This window comes from Eulemur rufifrons, chromosome 30 (assembly GCF_041146395.1).
Source record: "Eulemur rufifrons isolate Redbay chromosome 30, OSU_ERuf_1, whole genome shotgun sequence".
Lineage (NCBI taxonomy): Eukaryota > Metazoa > Chordata > Mammalia > Primates > Lemuridae > Eulemur > Eulemur rufifrons.
The window spans coordinates 61,846,286-61,866,620 of NC_091012.1; the positions used below are offsets into that span (position 1 = coordinate 61,846,286).

General features: G+C 33.9%; 1 protein-coding gene across 2 annotated transcripts in view; it reads right to left on the reverse strand.

Moving 5' to 3' along the window:
- Window positions 1–20,335, reverse strand: part of COL4A5 (collagen type IV alpha 5 chain) — a 229,544-nt gene that overhangs the window by 110,553 nt on the left and 98,656 nt on the right. For both annotated transcript variants that reach the window (XM_069464364.1, XM_069464363.1), the window contains exons 4-13: window positions 19,563–19,607; window positions 13,886–13,930; window positions 13,739–13,801; window positions 11,411–11,464; window positions 11,037–11,063; window positions 9,220–9,300; window positions 4,859–4,921; window positions 3,170–3,205; window positions 3,039–3,080; window positions 2,785–2,877 (exon numbers count right to left, since the gene is read on the reverse strand). In XM_069464364.1, coding sequence (XP_069320465.1) covers window positions 2,785–2,877; window positions 3,039–3,080; window positions 3,170–3,205; window positions 4,859–4,921; window positions 9,220–9,300; window positions 11,037–11,063; window positions 11,411–11,464; window positions 13,739–13,801; window positions 13,886–13,930; window positions 19,563–19,607 — 549 coding nt within the window. The remainder of the gene's footprint in view (window positions 1–2,784; window positions 2,878–3,038; window positions 3,081–3,169; window positions 3,206–4,858; window positions 4,922–9,219; window positions 9,301–11,036; window positions 11,064–11,410; window positions 11,465–13,738; window positions 13,802–13,885; window positions 13,931–19,562; window positions 19,608–20,335) is intronic.

The window sequence follows — 20,335 nt, forward strand, 5'->3', positions numbered from 1 at the left end:
AAGTTATCTACAGATTCAATGCAATCCCTATTGAATTACCAACATCATTTTTCACAGATGTAGAAAAAATAATTTTACACTTTGTATGGAACCAGAGAAGACCCTGTTTAGCAAAAGCAATCTTAAGCAACAAAAACAAAATGGGAGGTATTAATTTGCCAGACTTCAAACTATACTACAAGGCTGTGGTTCTTAAAACTGCCTGGTATTGGCACAAGTGCAGGGACACAGACCAGTGGAACAGAACAGAAATTCCAAATATAAAACCATCCTCATATAGCCATCTAATCTTTGACAAAGCAGATAAAAACATACTCTGGGGAAAAGATGCCTTATTTAATAAATGGTGCTGGGAAAACTGGATAGCCACATGTAGAAGACTAAAACAGGACACACAGCTCTCACCTCTCACAAAAATCAAATCATGGTGGTTAACAGACTTAAACCTTAGGTCAGAAACTATTAGAATTCTAGAAGAAAATGTAGGAAAGACTCTTACAGACATTGGCCTAGGCAAAGAATTTATGAAGAAGACCCCTAAGGCAATCACAGCAACAACAAAAATAAATAAATGGGACCTGATCAAATTAAAAAGCTTCTGCACAGCCAAAGAAACAGTCACGAGAGTAAACAGACAACCTACAGAATGGGAAAAAATTTTCGCATACTACACATCAGAAAAAGGACTGATAACAAGAATCTATTTAGAACTCAGGAAAATCAGTAAGAAAAAATCGAACAACCCTATCAAACAGTGGGCAAAGGACATGAATAGAAATTTTTCAAAAGAAGATATAAAAATGGCTAACAAACATATGAAACATAAGTGTTCAACATCTCTAATCATCAGGGAAATGCAAATCAAAACCACAATGAGATATCACTTAACTCCAGTGAGAATGGCCTTTATCAAAAAGTCCCAAAACTATACATGTTGGCGTGGATGTGGAGAGACAGGTACACTCATACACTGCTGGTGGGACTGTAAACTAGTGCAACCTCTGTGGAAAGCAATGTGGAGATACCTTAAACAGATTCAAGTAGACCTACCATTCGATCCAGCAATCCCCAGAATAACAAAAGTCATTCTATAAAAAAGACACCTGCACCCAAATGGTTATAGCAGCACAATTCACAATCGCAAAGATGTGGAAACAACCCAAATGCCCATCAATTCATGATTGGATTAGCAAAATGTGGTATATGTATACCATGGAATATTACTCAGCTATTAGAAATAATGGCGATATGGCATCTCTTTGGTTCTCCTGGAGAGAGTTGGAACCCATTCTATTAAGTGAAGTATCCCAAGAATGGAAAAATAAGCACCACATGTACTCACCAGCAAACTGGTTTCCCTGAGTGCACATTTGGGAATAACAGCAATTGGGTATCGGACAGAGGTCGGGGCTGGGTGGAAAGGATGGGTGTATACCTACTTGATGAGTGCCATGTGCACTGCCTGGGGAATGGACACACTTGAAGTTCTGAATGGGGGGGATGGGGTGGGGGGGGATGAGTGCAATGTGCACTGTCTAGGGAATGGACACAATTGAAGCTCAGACTCGGGGGGATGGGGAAGCATGGGCAATATATATAGCCTGAACTTTTGTACCCCCATAATGAGCTGAAAAACAAAAAAATAAAAAAAATAAAAAAAAACAAAATATTATAACAAATAGGCTTATAATTTTGATAGCAGTAAAAATGATGAGATATTTAAAATAAAAAAAGAATTTCAATATAGCTGTTTATTCTAAACTTTCTTATTATTATAGCATTTAAGGAAAGCAAAAATGCACACCACCTGTTTGTTTAAGGGTGGGCCAGTAGGCTATAAAAACATATTTGATCCTTTCATCTACTGTTGTAAAAGCAAGGTATCACATAACTATTTCTAAACACAACAAAGATTTTAGAGTAACATCATATTTCTCTTTTTATATCAGTGAAATGTAGATAGCACAGTCATCTAAGACAATGACAATTTATCTTACCATGACCTAACTTTATACATGAATGTATTATTCAAATAGCCAAAAATGGAAACAACACAAATGTCCATCAACTGATGGATAAATGGGTAAACAAAATATGGACTATCCACAGAATGGAATATTATTTAGCCATAAAAAGGAATGATGTACTAATACATCCTACAAAATGGTTGAACTTCAAAACATTATGATAAGTAAAAGAAGCCAGCAAAAGAAGACCACATATTACATGATTCCATTTATATGAAATATCCAGAATAAACAAATCTACAGAGCCAATAAGTAAATTAGTGTTGTCTCAGGCTGGAGAATTTGGGGAGAAATAGGGAGTGGCACTAATAGGTATGGAGTTCTGGGGCGAACCTAGTAAGAATTTTCTAAAATTAGATTGTGCTGATGGTTTCACTTCCCTGTGAATATACTAAAAAAATTGAATTCTATACTTTAAATGGGTGAATTGCCTGGTATGTAAATTATATATCAATAAAATTATTTCTAAAAATTTAATTATCTCAAATCCTTGTTATTTTTAAAATACCTTCATATATAATGATAATCCAGCTTATACTGCATTTTCATGGAATGTTATTTACATGGCAAGATTATTTTTAGCTTATTTTTTTTCCAGCTTTATTGAGGTATAATTGTCAAATAAAAATTGTACATATTTAAGGTATACAACATGATGTTTTGATATATATATACACGTTGCGAAGTGACTACCACAATCAAGCTAATTAACATATCCATAGAAAGATTTCCATTGATTTCCTTCCTACTTACTCACCTGATCTCCTTTCTGAAACTCTACATCAATTGGTCTTTTCTGTTCACTGATCTGCCCAGGTGGCCCAGGTGGGCCCTGAAGACCTTGCTCACCCTGTTTGCAAAATAAAATAAGACAGTGATATTTCATAATCTGTCACAGACAATAATATAAAATGTAAGTTAAGTCAACTGCAAGAAGCAAGAGAAGGAAATTGTTCAAATGACTATAAAAGGAGAAATCTGAATGTTGAATAACCAACTCTCTTCACTCACCTTCTCACCCTTGGGTCCCTGGAAATTTAAGCCCATATTCCCCTAAAGAGAGAAGTTTCAATTTAAAATTTTATTGACAATAAAAAAAATAATCCACACCAAATAAAATATGTAAAGAAAAACGAAATTACCTTTGGTCCTGGAAGTCCTGGTGGACCAGGAGGGCCCTAGGAATAGAAGACATAGAAAAGGAAAAAAATGTTATATTAATAAGTTTATTTTAAAAATTATTTGGTTTCATATAAAGTGAGGAATGAAAAAGCCCTTCAAAATAATATTTTTTCTCTTTTTTTTCTCATTTTTTTAGTCAGAGACACACATTTAAATTGATTAAAACAAAGAAGCTGAATGTGGAGACTTATGGTGACAGGACGAGAATGGACAGAAGAAACTTAGGATGGGTAGAGGTATAGGGGTAGCACCAGTGCCAAAAATCAATTAAAAAGTAAACCTCATCAAAAGTATCAAATTTTTCAAATCATAATTATGGGTAAATTTATGTACCAGAAAAAAATTAACTCTCCTCTAAGAAGCATGTGTTTATTTTTTAAATCCAGTTTTATTTTTATGCAATCTGACTTTGTGTATTTGAGAATGTTTCAAGGTTTGAAAAATTAAATAGGCATTTGTCTGCCCAAGTTTATTGCCTCCTAATCTCAATGGACCTATTTATTTACATACTGTACTTTGGTAGCATTTCCGAGATTTTGCTTCACCTGTTGAATTAGGGTTAATTGAAAGAACATTTAGAAGTATAGAGTGAATCAGTTAAGTGGCCACAAGAGTTAAAGAAATTCAAGGTGTAACAACATAGCCAAAGTACATCAATGTTGTAACAATAGAGTTAAGAAAAAGTGTCATAGTCCAGAGTCTCATGCTTTGCAGATCTAGAACTAAAACAAACTAAATGAAAGGGTTTTCTAATTCTCGCCCATAGAATGACAGGAAAGCAGAAATCACAATCTTTTTTGGTAGATTCTTCTAGTATTTACCAAACTTTATTTCCTTCATTCAAGAGTAGAGGACCAATTGTCACAAACAAAAATGTACAATCTGTAGAGGTATAATCAAAACTGTCACTTAAATATATGGTAGATGAGAGATAGAGTGGCACATGAGAAATTACTTTGACTGAAATGCAATTTTCTTGCCTTTTTAAGACAGCAACAGCAAAGTTCCAAGTCCAAAACATGACTTGAATGAAATCTAAGTAAGTCAGAGATAAAAATACTTAGAATTTATTAGAGTAGAAATTAAGAGTGACCATAGAGGTATTAAAGTAACAGAACTGGCTGAACATTCAGTATATTCAGAAGTTTTTGCTTCTCTCTTGAGGTATACAAACCTATCACCCATTGCAAAGTGATCAGTCCCATCACCAAGCCTACTATTTCGCCCTAGACCCCTAAGAAAGGAGAGCCATTTTTAGTGTGAAGCCCTGTTTTTGTTCTTCTTAAACAAAAAAAAAAATGCAGTTTAAAGAAACATGTTTAATCAAGTGACTGGAAAACTGCCTTAGAAGATTTCCTGAGATGGCTAGAATTGACTTCAACACTGAAACCATCAAGAGGCAACAAACAAAATACTTTATTTTAAATCTTTCTTTTTATGTATCTCCTTTTTTCAATCTATAAAATGGAGCTATTACTTAGAATGCATATTGTGCATCATAACATTGTAAAATCACCCTTAAATAAGAAAATTATAGACTATGAATATTGAAAATACATTATACTTTCAAGCATTATAAATAATATTAATAATTGTGAAATAAGTCAGAAAGAAAATGAGGGGAAACGAAATTATAAAAGGGAGCTTACCATCAAACCTGGTGGTCCTGGAGGACCAATTGGCCCTGGTATACCAGTGGGACCAGGTGGGCCCTGTTATAAAGGGAATAAAGAAAAAGATGAAAAAAAATAAGCCCCTCACTGTAGCTTAAAAAGAACTAAATGGAAAAATTTAAACTTAAATTGTTGCTGGAATTCTGTTCTACAATTCTATAATTCTACAATGAGGGAAATTTAAAATTGTATAAGGCTAAAAGGATTAAGTAACTATAAACAAAGTCAAAAGGCAGCTTTTAGAAAGCTTATGTTTCACAGTGGTAGATAACAAATGTAGGACAAACACATAATTAGAAAAATTTACAAAATAAAGTAATAAAGTTGGGCATTTAGTGGGGCTTTTACATTAGAAAAGGGAAGGAAAAGGCTACTACTTGCAAAGTAGCTTTTCTAATTTTAAAATAGATAAGATTACAGACAGAGAAATGAGAATAACTGAGATAAATGATATGGGAATGATATAAGGGTTATGGAACATAATTTGTCATCTTAAAAATTGAAAATTTCAATGGCCTGCAATCTAGAAAGTTTGTACCTAGATATAAATGCTGAATTGTTTTGTAATGAAACAAAATTATAGATTGTCTTTTTTTCCTTTGGGTAGATGCCTAGTAGTGGGATTGCTGGATCAAATGGTATTTCTATTTTTAGTTCTTTGAGGTATCTCCAAATTACTTGCCACAGGGGTTCTAATTTGCAGTCACACCAACAGTGTAAGAGTGTTTCTATCCCTCCACATCTAAGCCAGCATTTGCTACTTTGGGACTTTTTGATAAAGGCCATTCTCACTAGAGTTAGGTGATAACTCATTGTGGTTTTGATTTGCATTTCCCTGATGATTAGAGACATTGAGCACTTTTTTATATGTTTTCTGGCCATTATTCTGTCTTCTTTTGAAAAGTTTCAGTTTCTGTCTTTTGTCCACTTTTTGATGGGGTTGCTTGATTTTTTTCTTGTTAATTTTCTTAAGTTCTATATAGATTCTAGTTATCAGCCCTTTACTGGATGCGTAGCATGCGAATATTTTCTCTCATTCTGTAGGTTGTCTGTTTGCTCTTGTGATAGTTTTCTTGGCTATGCAGAAGGTTTTTAATTTGATCAGGTCCCATTTATTTATTTTTGTTGTTGCTGTGATTGCCTTTGGGGTCTTCTTCATAAATTCTTTGCCTAGGCCAATGTCTATAAGAGCTTTCCCAACATTTTCTTCTAGAATTCTTATAGTTTCACGCCTTAGGTTTAAATTTGTTATCCATCTTCAGCTGATTTTTGTGAGAGGTGAGAGGTGGGGATCCAGTTTCAATCTTCTGCATGTGCTTATACAGTTTTCCCAGCACCATTTATTGAATAGAGATTCTTTTCCCCAATGTATATTTCTGTCTGCTTTGTCAAAGATTAGATGGCTATATGAGGATGGTTTTATATCTGGGTTCTCAGTCCTGTTCCAAAGGTCTATATCTCTGTTCTTGTGCCAGTACCATGCTGTTTTGGTTACAATAGCCTTATAGTCAAGCTTGAAGTCTGGTAGACTGTTGCCTCCCAATTTGTTCATTTTGCTTAAGATTGCTTTGGCTATACAAAGTCTTCTCTGGTTTCATATGAAGTGTAGAATTATTTTTTCTAGATCTGTAAAGAATGATGATGGTATTTTGATAGGGATTGCATTAATTCTATAGGTCACTTTAGGTAGTATGGACATTTTAAAATATTGATTCTGCTGCATTTACCCAAAGGAAAAAATACATTCTGTAATAAAAACATCTGTACTCTAATGTTTATGGCAGCACAATTCACAGCTGCAAAGATGTGGAAACAACCCAAGTGCTCATCAGTCCATGAGTGTATTAATAAAATGTGGTATATGTATACCATGGAATACTACTCAAATACAAAAAAACAATGGTGAACTAGCATCTCTTATATTATCCTGGATATAAAGCTGGAACTCATCCTTCAAAATGAAGTATCACAAGAAAGAAAAAACAAGCACTACATATATTCGTGATCAAATTGGTACTAACTGATCAACACTAAGGTGCTCACATGAAAGTAATATTCATCAGGTGCCCGTAAGGTGGGAGGGGTTTGATGGGGGTGGGTAAACTCACAACTAATGAGTGTGGAATGCACTGTATGGGGATTGGGCACACTTATAGCTATGGATTGAGAGAGGCAAAGGCATTACATGTAACCAAAATGTTTGTACCCCCATAATATTCTGAAATTTAAAAAAAAAATTAAATAAGTAAATTAGAGGAAAATACAAAAAAAAATACAAATAAGCAGGATAAGAGGAAAAATAATGTGGCAGTCATCCAAGACACTGCTGAAAGGTCAAGAAAATGAACAATAAAATACCAGTGTACAACATCTATTTCAAGCAATAAATGTAAATTAGCCATAAAGGGCAAGTGTTTTTATCTCTTGGGTATTGGCACTGAATAGATTACCTTTCCATCAGATTGACTTTCCCATGATAAAACAGTTTACATTGTCATTATTAATATTTTTAGCTGGGCTAATGTCAAAAAGGCCTTGTATACATGAAAATGGCAATGAACTAAATAAACAGTATAGTTTTTATTTTAAACATAAAAAACAAAATTGTAGTATATTCACAAACAGCAAGTTACATGGCAGTGAAACTGAGTGAACTATAGCCACATACGATAATTTGGATGAATCTTAGCATGTAAAGTAGAAACAGTAAGTTGCAGAAAACAACATAAATATTTCATTAATTTTTATAAAACAAAACCAAATATTCTGTTGTTTAGAAATATATGCATATGTAAAAAAGCTATTTTTAAGAAACAATGGAAAACTCAAGATGGTAGTTATATGGAGAGAATGCAGAAGGATGTGACTGAGGAAGAACACACAGGTTGATTTAAAATTATTTATAATGTTCTAGAGTTCTGTTTTTTTTTTCCCTAGAGACCAGGTCTTGCTATATTACCCAGGCTGGAGTGGCCCAATAATAGCTCACTGCAACCTCCAGTTCCTGCACTCAAGTGATCCTCCTGCCTTGGCATCCCAAAGTGCTGGGATTACAGGCATGAGCCACCATACCCAACCTTAATATTCTAGTTCTTAAATGCTGTGTTTGGGCCGGGCGCGGTGACTCACGCCTGTAATCCTAGCACTCTGGGAGGCCGAGGTGGGCGGATCATTTGAGCTCAGGAGTTCGAGACCAGCCTGAGCAAGAGTGAGACCCCATCTCTACTAAAAAAAAATAGAAAGAAATTATATGGACAACTAAAAATATATAGAAAAATTAGCCGGGCATAGTGGCGCATGCCTGTAGTCCCAGCTACTCGGGAGGCTGAGGCAGGAGGATCGCTTGAGCTCAGGAGTTTGAGGTTGCTGTGAGCTAGGCTAACGCCACGGCACTCACTCTAGCCTGGGCAACAGAGTGAGACTCTGTCTCAAAAAAAAAAAAAAATGCTGTGTTTGGGTCACAGTTGTTTGTTTTATAGTTATGCTTCATAATGTACATGTATTTTGCAGGTGTTCTGTTATATTTTCAAATATTATATCATAACAATTTATAAAATATAAAGGGCAAGATTGAGTGAATTTAAGAGAGAATATGGATAGATGATGTCGAATAAAGAATGAGAAGGTATTTAATGAAATAATGAAAAGTCCCAAACACTGTATCTTAGTGATCAGATACCAGAAAATACTGATTTTTATTTTTGGAAAAGGATTCAATTCTTATGAAATATAAACCCCAAGAAATTGACCTCCTGATCTATGAATATACAGAAGTCACTGCTGTCTCTATACATGTTATACATGTTATCTGTAGGCTAATATAATTTTTTTCTTAAGATTACATTTGATGTGCACCATGCATAAACTGTATTCTTTCAGCCCTCAAAATGTGTTCATATGTTATGCATAATTGATAGTGTTATAACTTAAATATAATTATAATACAGTGTTATAACTTTAATGTAATTATAATATAATTTAAATTATAATCTTATATGGGACACTAATAATTTCTATTTTCAATCAGACCATTTACAGAGGAACCCACTATTCCCCGTAGCATGAGAATAAAAATATAGAAGCCTATTTCTGCCACCAATCCCCCAAACAAAAATTTCCAGGGAAAGTGGAAAGAAAACTAAAAGAATAAAGCAGAGCTTCTTAAAATTCTCCCTAGTCTAGATTGCTTTTATTTTCAGGTATAAGGTATATGCACTGTCTAGCAAACTTCAGATGATAATTTCTGTGACTAAAACAGAGGGTACTAAAGGTTGAGGAGTTGTTGTGATCTTCTGATGGAATCAACACAGTGAAGAAGAAAATCACTGGATACCTACTTGTATTCCAGGAGGACCTGGATATCCCGGATTACCCTTTGGTCCTGGCAGTGATGACATAATTATACTACCTGGTTCCCCCTAAAAGAAATCATCAGTGGAAGTTGTAATTCACAGTTATTATACATTAAAACCAGCAGGAGCACAAAAAAAAAAAAAGATCTGAGGATTCAATTTGTCACATAAATGTACTGAAAGATTAGGCTATCCCAGTAATTAAAATGAATAAACTTACCTTTTAAAGGAAAATGAGGCAGTGACCAGAGTATACTGAAGTATGGTAGATTTATTAAAAGACTGTGGTACCTTCAGTTAATTATTCATTTAAAAATATTTATTAAACATTAAGTATTTGCCAAGAATTATGTTAGGTTTGGATACTGAGTAATGAAGAAGATAAACTCAGTAATGAAGCTGCTGTTCTCATGCAGCTAATAATAAAATGCAAAAATACAGACCATAACATGTAAAAAAAATAATATGACAATATGTTCTGTCATGGGCTATGAAGAAAAACAGCATGGTACCATAACTGATACAGAAATAGTGGAGTCAATTAAACGTAGAATAGATCCTATCTCTTAAAAAAATAGTGCAGAAAATTAGTTTCAGTAGTCAAAGAAAGACAATCTGTGAAGGTAACGTTCAGGTTGAGACCTAAAGGGTAATAAGTTGTCATCTCGGTGAAGACAGGGGGGAAAACATTAGGCAGTATAAATTATATGTACAAAGGAAAACAAAAGCAAAGAGTTTAGCAAATTCAAATAACTAAATGCAGGGACCAAAACATGCAGGTATTAAAGCCATAGACTTTACCTTAGATATATAGTGGGAAGCCTTTGAAGGTTTATAAGCAGGGAGATTAAATTATTGATTAACATTTAAAAAAATAATTTTGATTGCTTTGTAGAGAATAAATCAGGCAGGAAAGTAGCGGTGGGATAGTAGTGAAAAATAGACTAGTTAACAGGCTATTGCAGTAATCCAGATGAGACATTATGGTTAGTGTAGTGACAGTGAAGATGGAAAAAAGTGGATGAATTTAAGATACATTTTACAGGCAAATTTAATAGTATTTAGTGATAGAATGGAATGAGGAGGTGTGTGAAAGACTGGAAGATGTAAATACTAACTCTCAGGTTTTGAGTTCATGTAAAAGTGTACATAATCCATAGTGATGCAAATTTTAGATACGGGGAGTCAAAGTAAGGAGTAGGTTTATTTTGGAGAGGGCAGGTTAAATTGGAACATGTTAATTTGAATGTGAGGAGATATTTGAGTGGAGATGTCAAGGAGGCTGTTGAATACGTGCCCCTAAATCAGAAGAAATGTCTGACATAGTATTCAGTAACTAGATAGTAATCAATACTATAGGCATTAGTAATATTGTTGGGCATAGAAGAGGAGAAAGAGTCCTGATGCTTGCTGGACAGAGTAGAGTGAGCTTACACAGAAGACTACAGAATAACCAGAGATGCAGAAGAAAAATCAGGAAAAGGTAGTGTCACAGAAGCCAGGGGTGACACTACTACTAGAGAGAGCAGGTGGTCAACTGTATCAAAGTGTAATAAGATACAGACTGAAAGTGTCAGAAAATAAGCTCTGACATACATATTTTCAAGTGTGTCAACACAGAGAAGGCACTTAAAGCCACGGGAAAAGAGGAGGCTACTTAAGGAGAGCTTGAAAGTGTATACGTGCACAACTTCTAGAACCATCCATTTTAAGACAAAAGTCCAAGTCATTATCCTTTTGAACTTGCAGGCTTTCCAAATATTTTATTCAAAATGTTTCTCTTTCCAGCATGAGATGCTTACCTTCATACCTGGGATCCCAGGAGGTCCCTATTATTAAAAAGAAAAGGGATTATTTTATATATATGAGAGGAAAACAAGCAAAGAACACAATACTTTCTAAATAGAGTATAAAGCAAACAGACTGCCATAGGGTCATTTCTGAGAATAATATATCTTAGGATACTTACAGATGACATTTATATTAAATATCAAAGAATCTTTGTTTTTGCCCAACAGAGAGCTATATTACCAACTTCCTTTTTAAAAAATTCTTGCTCTACTTTACTACTTTAAAATTTACTACATTGTTCCACATGAATGCATTGAGCTCACTCTCTACATTTCTGCTTCTGTTAATTCCTGTGTTCATTATAATCCCAAATTTTATGACTTACTGGAGGACCCTGCAAACCAGGAAAACCGGGACTGCCTGGAAATCCACGTTCTCCCTAGAAGTAGTTAAAAATAAAGAACATGGAGGAAACAAGAAACAAAGAATAACTATACCAACAAACAATGACTTATTGAAAATATTTCTGTGGAAGCCATTTTGAAACATGCCAGATTACCAAAAATTCATTAGCCTTCACTTTCCAATTACTTCAATATCAACTATCCGTATCAATTCCACCTTCTAAGATACTTTTTATCCCTACTCATCCATCCCAATCATAAATAAAGAAAAAAAAATCTACTCCAGTCATTTTCTTCTGACAAATCCATTTCGAGACAATCACATTTAATAGTTAATAATTTGGCCCAATTTCCTATCTATATGCTATACAGATTCTTATTTTAACTGCCCTATTGCATTTTTCTTTTATTGTAAACTATTTCAAATTATTTTTTTAAAGAGGAAAAGATGGTAAGAAAGAAGGCCATTAATATCACCAAGAGGACAATAACAGCAATAGTTCTAGCAATTGCAGGTCATTATGTTCTCTAGGCACCCAATTTTTCTCACTCCTTATTGTAAAGTACTAATATGGACATTTGGTTTAGAAAACAAGAGCTAAAATTGCCACAGAAGAACCCCAAAGCAACCTCCTTTCAAATACCTATATGCCATAGTAACCCTAGAAACTTCATCAGAAGGTTTGAAAGACTAAAATTACTACAGTTGTGTGTATTTGAATTATTGTCTAATACCCCTCTCTCTACCACTTTCTACACACAGAAAAAGTAGGCTCAGAGAAAAAGGAAGTGGCCTGTACATCAAGTTTAGGAGAAAGAAAAAAAGAACCCATACATTATGGTTCCAACTCTAGGGTTCATTCTTTTACTTACATAGTAAGAAATATAAGAAAACTATTCAGCCTGAAAGTATGCATAATAAATCCATTTAATTTGTTTAGAATTTGTTGCTCACATAACTGGGGGCCTGAAACACAAATCAATTATTAGATTTGCTAAGGTGCTGTTTTACAAACAGGAAAAGATATGATCCCTTTAATCATATAGCATACTAATAGAAACATTTGGCCTTCAAATTTAAAACTTTTAGCTAGCGGTTTGTTGCTTAAAGCATGCTGGCAAAAGACAAATAAATAACCAGAACTGGCACAAAAATATAGTCCTCTTTAACACATAATGTGTCACGCAAATTAACTCCACATAGGCCCTAACACTGTAAGGTTGCACCAGCTGAAATGAAGAACACAATTAAACCTCACAAATCCAAAATTTTTAAAAATAACAATAATTATTATTATTTATAAGGATCACATTGATCTGGAGAAATGAGAGATAAGACAAATTGTCCTCAAGTATATAGTACAGTAATTATCATAAAACATAGCCATTATAATGCAAAATCATTTATTAAAGTTATTTTAAATATATACTCCAACATGAAATCTGACACATGCCATTAGTTAGAAAGAAAGATCTAGGGTAGTTTTTGAATATTTTTATAGAATATTATGTGCAAAATGGAAAATGCCAAAAGGATATACAGACAATAATAATATATTGCATTAACCTAAAGGAAAAGGAGAAAAAGTGAGAGAGTAAGAACAGAGGCTATAATACGTAAGCTTGCAAGAAGAGCAAATTTTCCTTATTTTTTTTTCTTGCTATCTATTACTTTATTTTAAACCCAAAGAGTTGACTACAGATAAGTGGATCAGGAAAAAATGTTTGACATGTATAAAGTTGTGGTCTTTTAAAAAATTGTTAAATGCATCATTTTCGCTGATGGAGAACAGTTTCAGATTTCATAAGTTTATAGTAAAAATTGATGTGCTGTACATATATATATATATATGCTGTGTATAGATTTTTAGGATTTTTCTTAAGGAAGCCATTAGACAAGTTGAAAAAATTTAAAAACATGAAATACTTGAAAACTTAAATTGTATCTGGATTTTTAAAAAGGCAAAGCTAATGAATGACATTCACAACTATTACTCTCAACAACTGATATAATATTTGAAACATATATATCCTAATTCCTTTATAACTCTTATCCTAGTTTACACCAAAGCCACAAAAGGACTTGGTAAATAATCTTCAACACTATGCAATATCCCAGCTTATTATACATACCTAAGAAAATTGCTAATGCTTCAATATACTGAAAACGTTAAGTGAGAACATATCCTATGTATGTCCTAGACACAAAGCCACTATATCTCTTCTTCACCATTCATAGTGATTTCTTTAGATTTTTAAGTTTATTATTATCAAGCATATCACCTAAGATTAAGTTGAAGAAATCTCACCTTGGTTCCATTGCATCCAGGGATACCTTGAGGTCCTGGGGCCCCATCGTGGCCTGGCATTCCCTTTGAAAAGGGACACAACATGTGTATAATATTTATTAGATTACTTTTTAAGGGATTTTAAAATAAAAAGTGAATCGTACTTACAGGAAGACCTGGTGTCCCTGGAAATCCAGGAAGTCCAGGAGGACCCTGTAAGAAGAAATAAATTCTTGAACCAAGTGTCAACCAATAACAATAAAATAATATCCTACCTAAGGGTAGTATGAAAATTATTTTTAGAATAGAAATGGACAAATGCGTCCCATTGATTATTACTACTAATTGTTCTTTTAAACATTAGAAAAAAATCTCTTATATGTGTTTAAGTCTCTTTTATAGAAAATTATAAAAGAAACTCCTATTTGAGGGAGCATTGTCTTCATTGCACTTAGTAGCAGGCAAATTAGTGGATGAAATGTCTCTTCTAACAGATAAAGTTCTCCCAGGTTTCTGATAAATAATGAATTCAGCAGAGGATGGGGAAGTGGCAAATATATTGCCCCCGAGGACATCAGTGTTATCACACCAAATATTCTTCAATTAAATTTCCCTGTCAGGATTAGCAAAAATACAAGTTTGACAACATTCTCTGTAGGTGAGGCTATGGAGAAAATGTACTCTCATATACTGCTAATGGAGATTCAAACATTATGGAGGAAAATTTGGAAATATCTAGCAAAATTACACATGGATTTGCCTTTGACCTAGCAACTCACTTCTAAGAATCTATCCCAAAGATATTCTAGAAATTATGAAACAAAATATGGCATTCAAAGTTACTGATTATAGCATTATCATAGCTAAAGTTTAGAAACAACCATAGTTATACCTAAAGATTAAAACAACCCAAATGTCTACTAATAGGGACATGATTAAATAAATTATGGTACATCCACATTAAGTAAAACTATGCAGCTTTTAAAAAAAATGAGGAAGACCTCTGCACATTGAAATACATAGTGATCTCTAAAATAATGTTAAAAGAAGCAAGGTGGAAGAAGTGTCTAATGTGCTACCTTTTTTTATTTCAGCTTATTATGAGGGTACAAATGTTTAGGTTACGTATATTGCCCTTGCACCCCTTCCCCCCGAGTCAGAGCTTCAAGTGTGTCCATCCCCCAGATGGTGCTCATAGCATTCATTATGTCTGTTAATATGATACCTTTTTATAAGAAGGGTGGTGATACTAGGCAGTGAAAAGATAAATGAAAAAGTAATACAACTGATTACCTCTAAAAGGACAAAGAAAAGAGAGTAGGGCAATGGCAAGGATGGAAGGAAAGCATCTCTGACTATAACTTGTCTTATGGAACCACGTAAATGTTATAAATAAATAAAAATTAAAATTAAAAAGGGTTTAAAAAGGAAATCATTAAAAATTGAAAATAAACTGGAACCAGTGAACCTAACTGTATTGCAATTTGTTGACATAACTGTACAGACAAAGGCCGGGCGCGGTGGCTCACGCCTGTAATCCTAGCACTCTGGGAGGCCGAGGCGGGTGGATTGCTCAAGGTCAGGAGTTCGAGACCAGCCTGAGCGAGACCCCGTCTCTACTAAAAATAGAAAGACATTATATGGACAACTAAAAATCTATATAGAAAAAATTAGCCGGGCATAGTGGCGCATGCCTGTAGTCCCAGCTACTCGGGAGGCTGAGGCAGTAGGATCGCTTAAGCCGAGGAGTCTGAGGTTGCTGTGAGCTAGGCTGACGCCACGGCACTCACTCTAGCCTGGGCAACAAAGTGAGACTCTGTCTCAACAAAAAAAAAAAAAAAAAAAAAAAAACTGTACAGACAAAAGAATTACTTCAAGTGTCTTTCAAACATTGGTATTTTGACTGTAATTCCTTAGTGAAATCAGTCAATTCAAAGGGAAAAAATAGCGAAGAAATAATGGCATTCAAGAATCCTATCATTAATATTAAAATTGAAATTATTATTTTTTAATTTATAAATTGTTATTTTGAAGCTATTACAGCCATATTGTAGGAGAAAGCAAATAAGAAATTATATTAATGTCATTAGGTATCAAGACTTTTGCCTTAACAAAGAGAGAGATGAAGGGGGCAGATAATAAGTATATAAAATCATTTTTATTTTAAATTTCAATCGAAAGTAATAATATCAACTCATGGTATCTCTTCTCTTAAAAAATACACATTTCCTAACTCTGTCCACTGAAAAGACACTGCAACAATGACAAATTCAGTACCAGTGAAAACACCTAACATACAGACTGCGGCATCTAAATCACAGTTTTCACCAAAAAGAACCTGGATTCAGAGACATGGCTCATTTTATATCTAAAGAGGAAATGCAGAAGATGAGCCTGGAAGGGCTTGTCATGCCAGAAAGCAAGGAAGTCATCAAAGATCACTGGAGTTTTGTCAAAAGGACACAGGACGGGAGCCAATGTGAAGGGGCTCTCACAGACCAAAGATGGGACAATCTGGGTTTCAAAAACAAATGACTACAATTGATTGAAACACACAAATTCCACGTGTTTACAATGAAAAAAAAATCAAAAAACCTTCCTTGATCACCACTCAAAGTTGCTGGTGTGGCAACTCATTATGCCATTAGAATTCCAGCTGATAAATTAAAATTCTAATTTATAAATAAAAGACTGATAGAATTTTAAAAATCACTATCTTGCAACTGTGAATAAAATAATGACCATCAATGGATGCCAAACCACTAGGTGAAAGTTGATGGGGAAATTTTTGATGGTAGAATGAGGCTGACATTACCTGAGATCACTGATCAAACCTAGCATCCAACAACTGGGATAGCCAGATATTCATGCCTCATGATGTAATTCATTAGAAGGTACACAATACACCCTATAAAGTAGTCTTTTTTCCATTTGCTTAAACTTTATTGCAGTATGATTTACATACAGTAAAACACACAATTCTTAGGCTTACAGCTTCCTACACCCCCAGAAAGTTCCCTAGTGCCCCTTCGAAGGCAACATCCAATTTGCAGGAAATATAGGGGACAGAGGGACAATTTAAATGACATCACGAGGAAGCAATCAGCCAAGTTCAGAATGTGGAATGCAGTACAACACAAATGACCCAGTTTCTCCAATGGAATAATAAAATTGGCTTAAGAAACACAGCAACCAAATGCAATACATGGAACTGCTTGGATCGTGATTTGAACGAACTATTAATAATAGTAAAAGGACATCTTTGAGACAATTGAGGAAATCTGAATACAGACTGAGGGTTAAACTACATTGAAAAATTATTCCTAACTTTTGAAAGTGTGATAATAGTCTAGTAGTTATGTGGTTATCAGTTAAAGAGGCATACTGAAGTAGTCACTGGTGGAATGAATGATGTGAGGGATTTACTACAAAACGTTCCAAAAAATAAGTGGTGGGGTACAGATTAAACAAAATTGTTAAAATGTTTAAAACATTGATAATTTTTAAAGCTGGGCGATGGGTATGTGGGGGGAGGTTCATTGTACTATATCCTCTGTATATGCTTAAAATTTTCTGCAATAATAAGTTTTTAAAAATTTTTCAAGAATTGCCTGTGAGTTGACACCTGAGGACACAACTACTAGACCACCTATTCCCAAGCACTTCTAAAGTTCTAGTTGAGCTACATGGACTATCCAAGCAAACCCAGATACCTGGAAATGGGAATTGATAACCAGTTCTTTTTAGTCTCAATAGTGCTTAAGAGAGAGTTAATGAGAGCTATAGCTATGTATGTTACGATTATTACGAAGAGCTTTAATAGTATCCTGACATCCATTTCTTAGAGAAAAATCAAAGAATTATATCTACTAAAATAAACTAAGTGTTTTGAGTTGCTTCCCTGCTTTTCTAGTACCCTACCCGCAGCAAATCATAAGAAGTACATAAGGTAAGCCACATGTTGTTAAGAAGTATATATACAGCAAACAGAATGTTTTTAACATTTGTAAAATTTGTACATCTACTAAATTTCTGAAGATCAAAAGATTAGAATGTTTGGTTGTCTTTGTCACATACATAAACATGCTATATCACCACCCATGTATTTTATATTCAAATTAAGGGGCCTCATTGATCCATGAACATAGAATTTCAGAGATAAATTGGACCTTGGAGAATGTGCTATTTAACTTTCTAACTTAATAAATGAAGAAACTGAGGCTCAAAAAAGTTAAATATGATTTTTGAAAAGCCAGTACTATTTTTAAACTACAGTTTCCTCTCAGTTCTAAAACACACTGTAAGATGTATATTGACTTAAAAGCTTTTGAAGAAAAAATTATACCAAATGTGCATTTCAATTTTGGGATGCATTCTGATATTCAGAACTTTAAAACTTGAAAAATCATGCTTGTATTCTTCCCAGAGTAGTTTTTCTTTAACATAGTAGCTTAAACTAAACATATTTTCTTCAAGATACACACAAAAAAATTGTTTATACATGGTACACTGGGAGGTTATGCAGCGTGAAGTGGCCAGCTCACTGAACCCTAAAAGGCTGAGATGACCACACTGGTTGGAAAGTTCTGGTTTTAACCAACTATGTGATATACATTTTTAATGATCTGACAAATTTTTAGAATTTAGCACTTTCATATTTCTTAACAATAAGCTACTTTAAAATCCTCTTATATTAGTTTGAATAGATATCTAGCTATATAAAAATAACTATCAAAATACTAAAGAGAGGGTAATTGTAGACATATACCAATTCTAAATATAACTTTTTTTTAAATTTCAAAGTATTTATGGGAATACAAATATTTTTGGTTACATGGATCACTTTTATAATGCTTGAGTCATGGTTGTAAGTGTGCCCATCACCCAGATAGTGTTCATTGTACAGATTCGATGCAATCCCTATCAAAATATCAACGTCATATTTCACAAATCTAGAAAAAATAATTCTACACTTTGTTTGGAACCAGAAAAAAGCCCGAATAGCCAAAGCAATCTTAAGCAAAAGGAACAAATCTGAGGCATCACTTTACTAGACTTCAAACTATACTACAAGGATATAGTAACGAAAACAGCATGGTATTGACACAAAAATAGAGATATAGACCAGTCGGACAGAAGAGAAAACTCAGATATAAAACCAGCCACATAGAGCCAACTGATCTTTGACAAAGTAGACAACAACATACACTGGGGAAAAGAAGCCCTATTCAATAAATGATGTTTGGAAAATTGGATAGCCATATGCAGAAGAATGAAACAGGATCCATCTCTCTCACTACTCACAAACATTAATGCAAGGTGGATAAAAGACTTAAATGTAAGGCATGAAGCCATAAGGATACACGAAGAAAATGTTGGAAGAACTCTTCTAGATATCGGCCTAGGCAAAGAATTTATGAATAAGACCACAAAGGCAACCACAGCAACAACAAAAATAAATAAATGGGACTTAATTAAATCAAAAACTTCTACACAGCCAAAGAAATAATCAACAGAACAAACAGACAATCTATAGAATAGGAGAAAATATTTGCAACGTATATATCTGATAAAGGGCTAATAACCAGAATCTACAAAGAACCCAAGAAAATTAGCAAGAAACAAATCAAGCAACCCCATTAAAAAGTGGGCAAAAGACATGAACAGAAGCTTTTTAAAAGAAGATAGACAAGTGGCCAATCAACATATAAATATAACTTTTTAAAGACTGTCTTTTTCTCCCTGCATTTTAATACGAGTCTTCTCTAGTTGTCTCACAATACTTCATTTGCTTTTCATCTGTTTCCACCAACAAAGTATTTTACATATAGCAAATGTTTCTTACTCTGATTCCTTTTGGTCCTGGTGGCCCTGGAATTCCATCATCACCCTGAAAAATACAATATATTAGTTATTTTCCTTCAAAAAGGGCCTTTGCATAATGAATTTTTGATAATAAAATTAGAGACTTAAATTTTTGTGAACCTTTTTGAAAGTTAGTGAGAAACTTACACACTCAAGGAAAAAGCATTTATTATTGAGACTGAAGATACTGAGGTAAATTCTATGACCAAAAATAAGAAAGGCCTTTATTTACTGAGAAGGAAACTGCTGACATGTAGATAAGACTTTATACCTGTAAAGTTAATTATGAATCATGCAAAAAAACAAAGATGAAATAGCAGTATAGATATTCTCCAAATCATTTATTCATAAATAAAATAAGAGCTGAAAATCTGGGCAGTTTCCATATTATATCAATCTGCTTGCCATACTGGTAATAAATAGCATCATCTCTGAGCCCAAATAGGTGCTGTTCTTGAATTTTATCAAATTTTAAACCTTTACTTTGTTTCGTAAGGCACTTTCTATGGGCAGAGCTTAAGAAGGAATGAGAAAGAACCATGAACTTTGCTTTCTAGCTTCTGCTGTCAACTCCATCCAAAAGAGGCTATTCACATGTGTGTTAATTTATTTACCCATTTCTAGTCACAACTGCATTGCTGAGAATTTGAAGTCTTGCCTCACTAAGTTTGTATTAACTATTTTCTTTAAAAACTGAATTTTAAAAACCTCATTCTGCTTCAAGGGAAAGAAATTTCAGTGGCACACATAGTT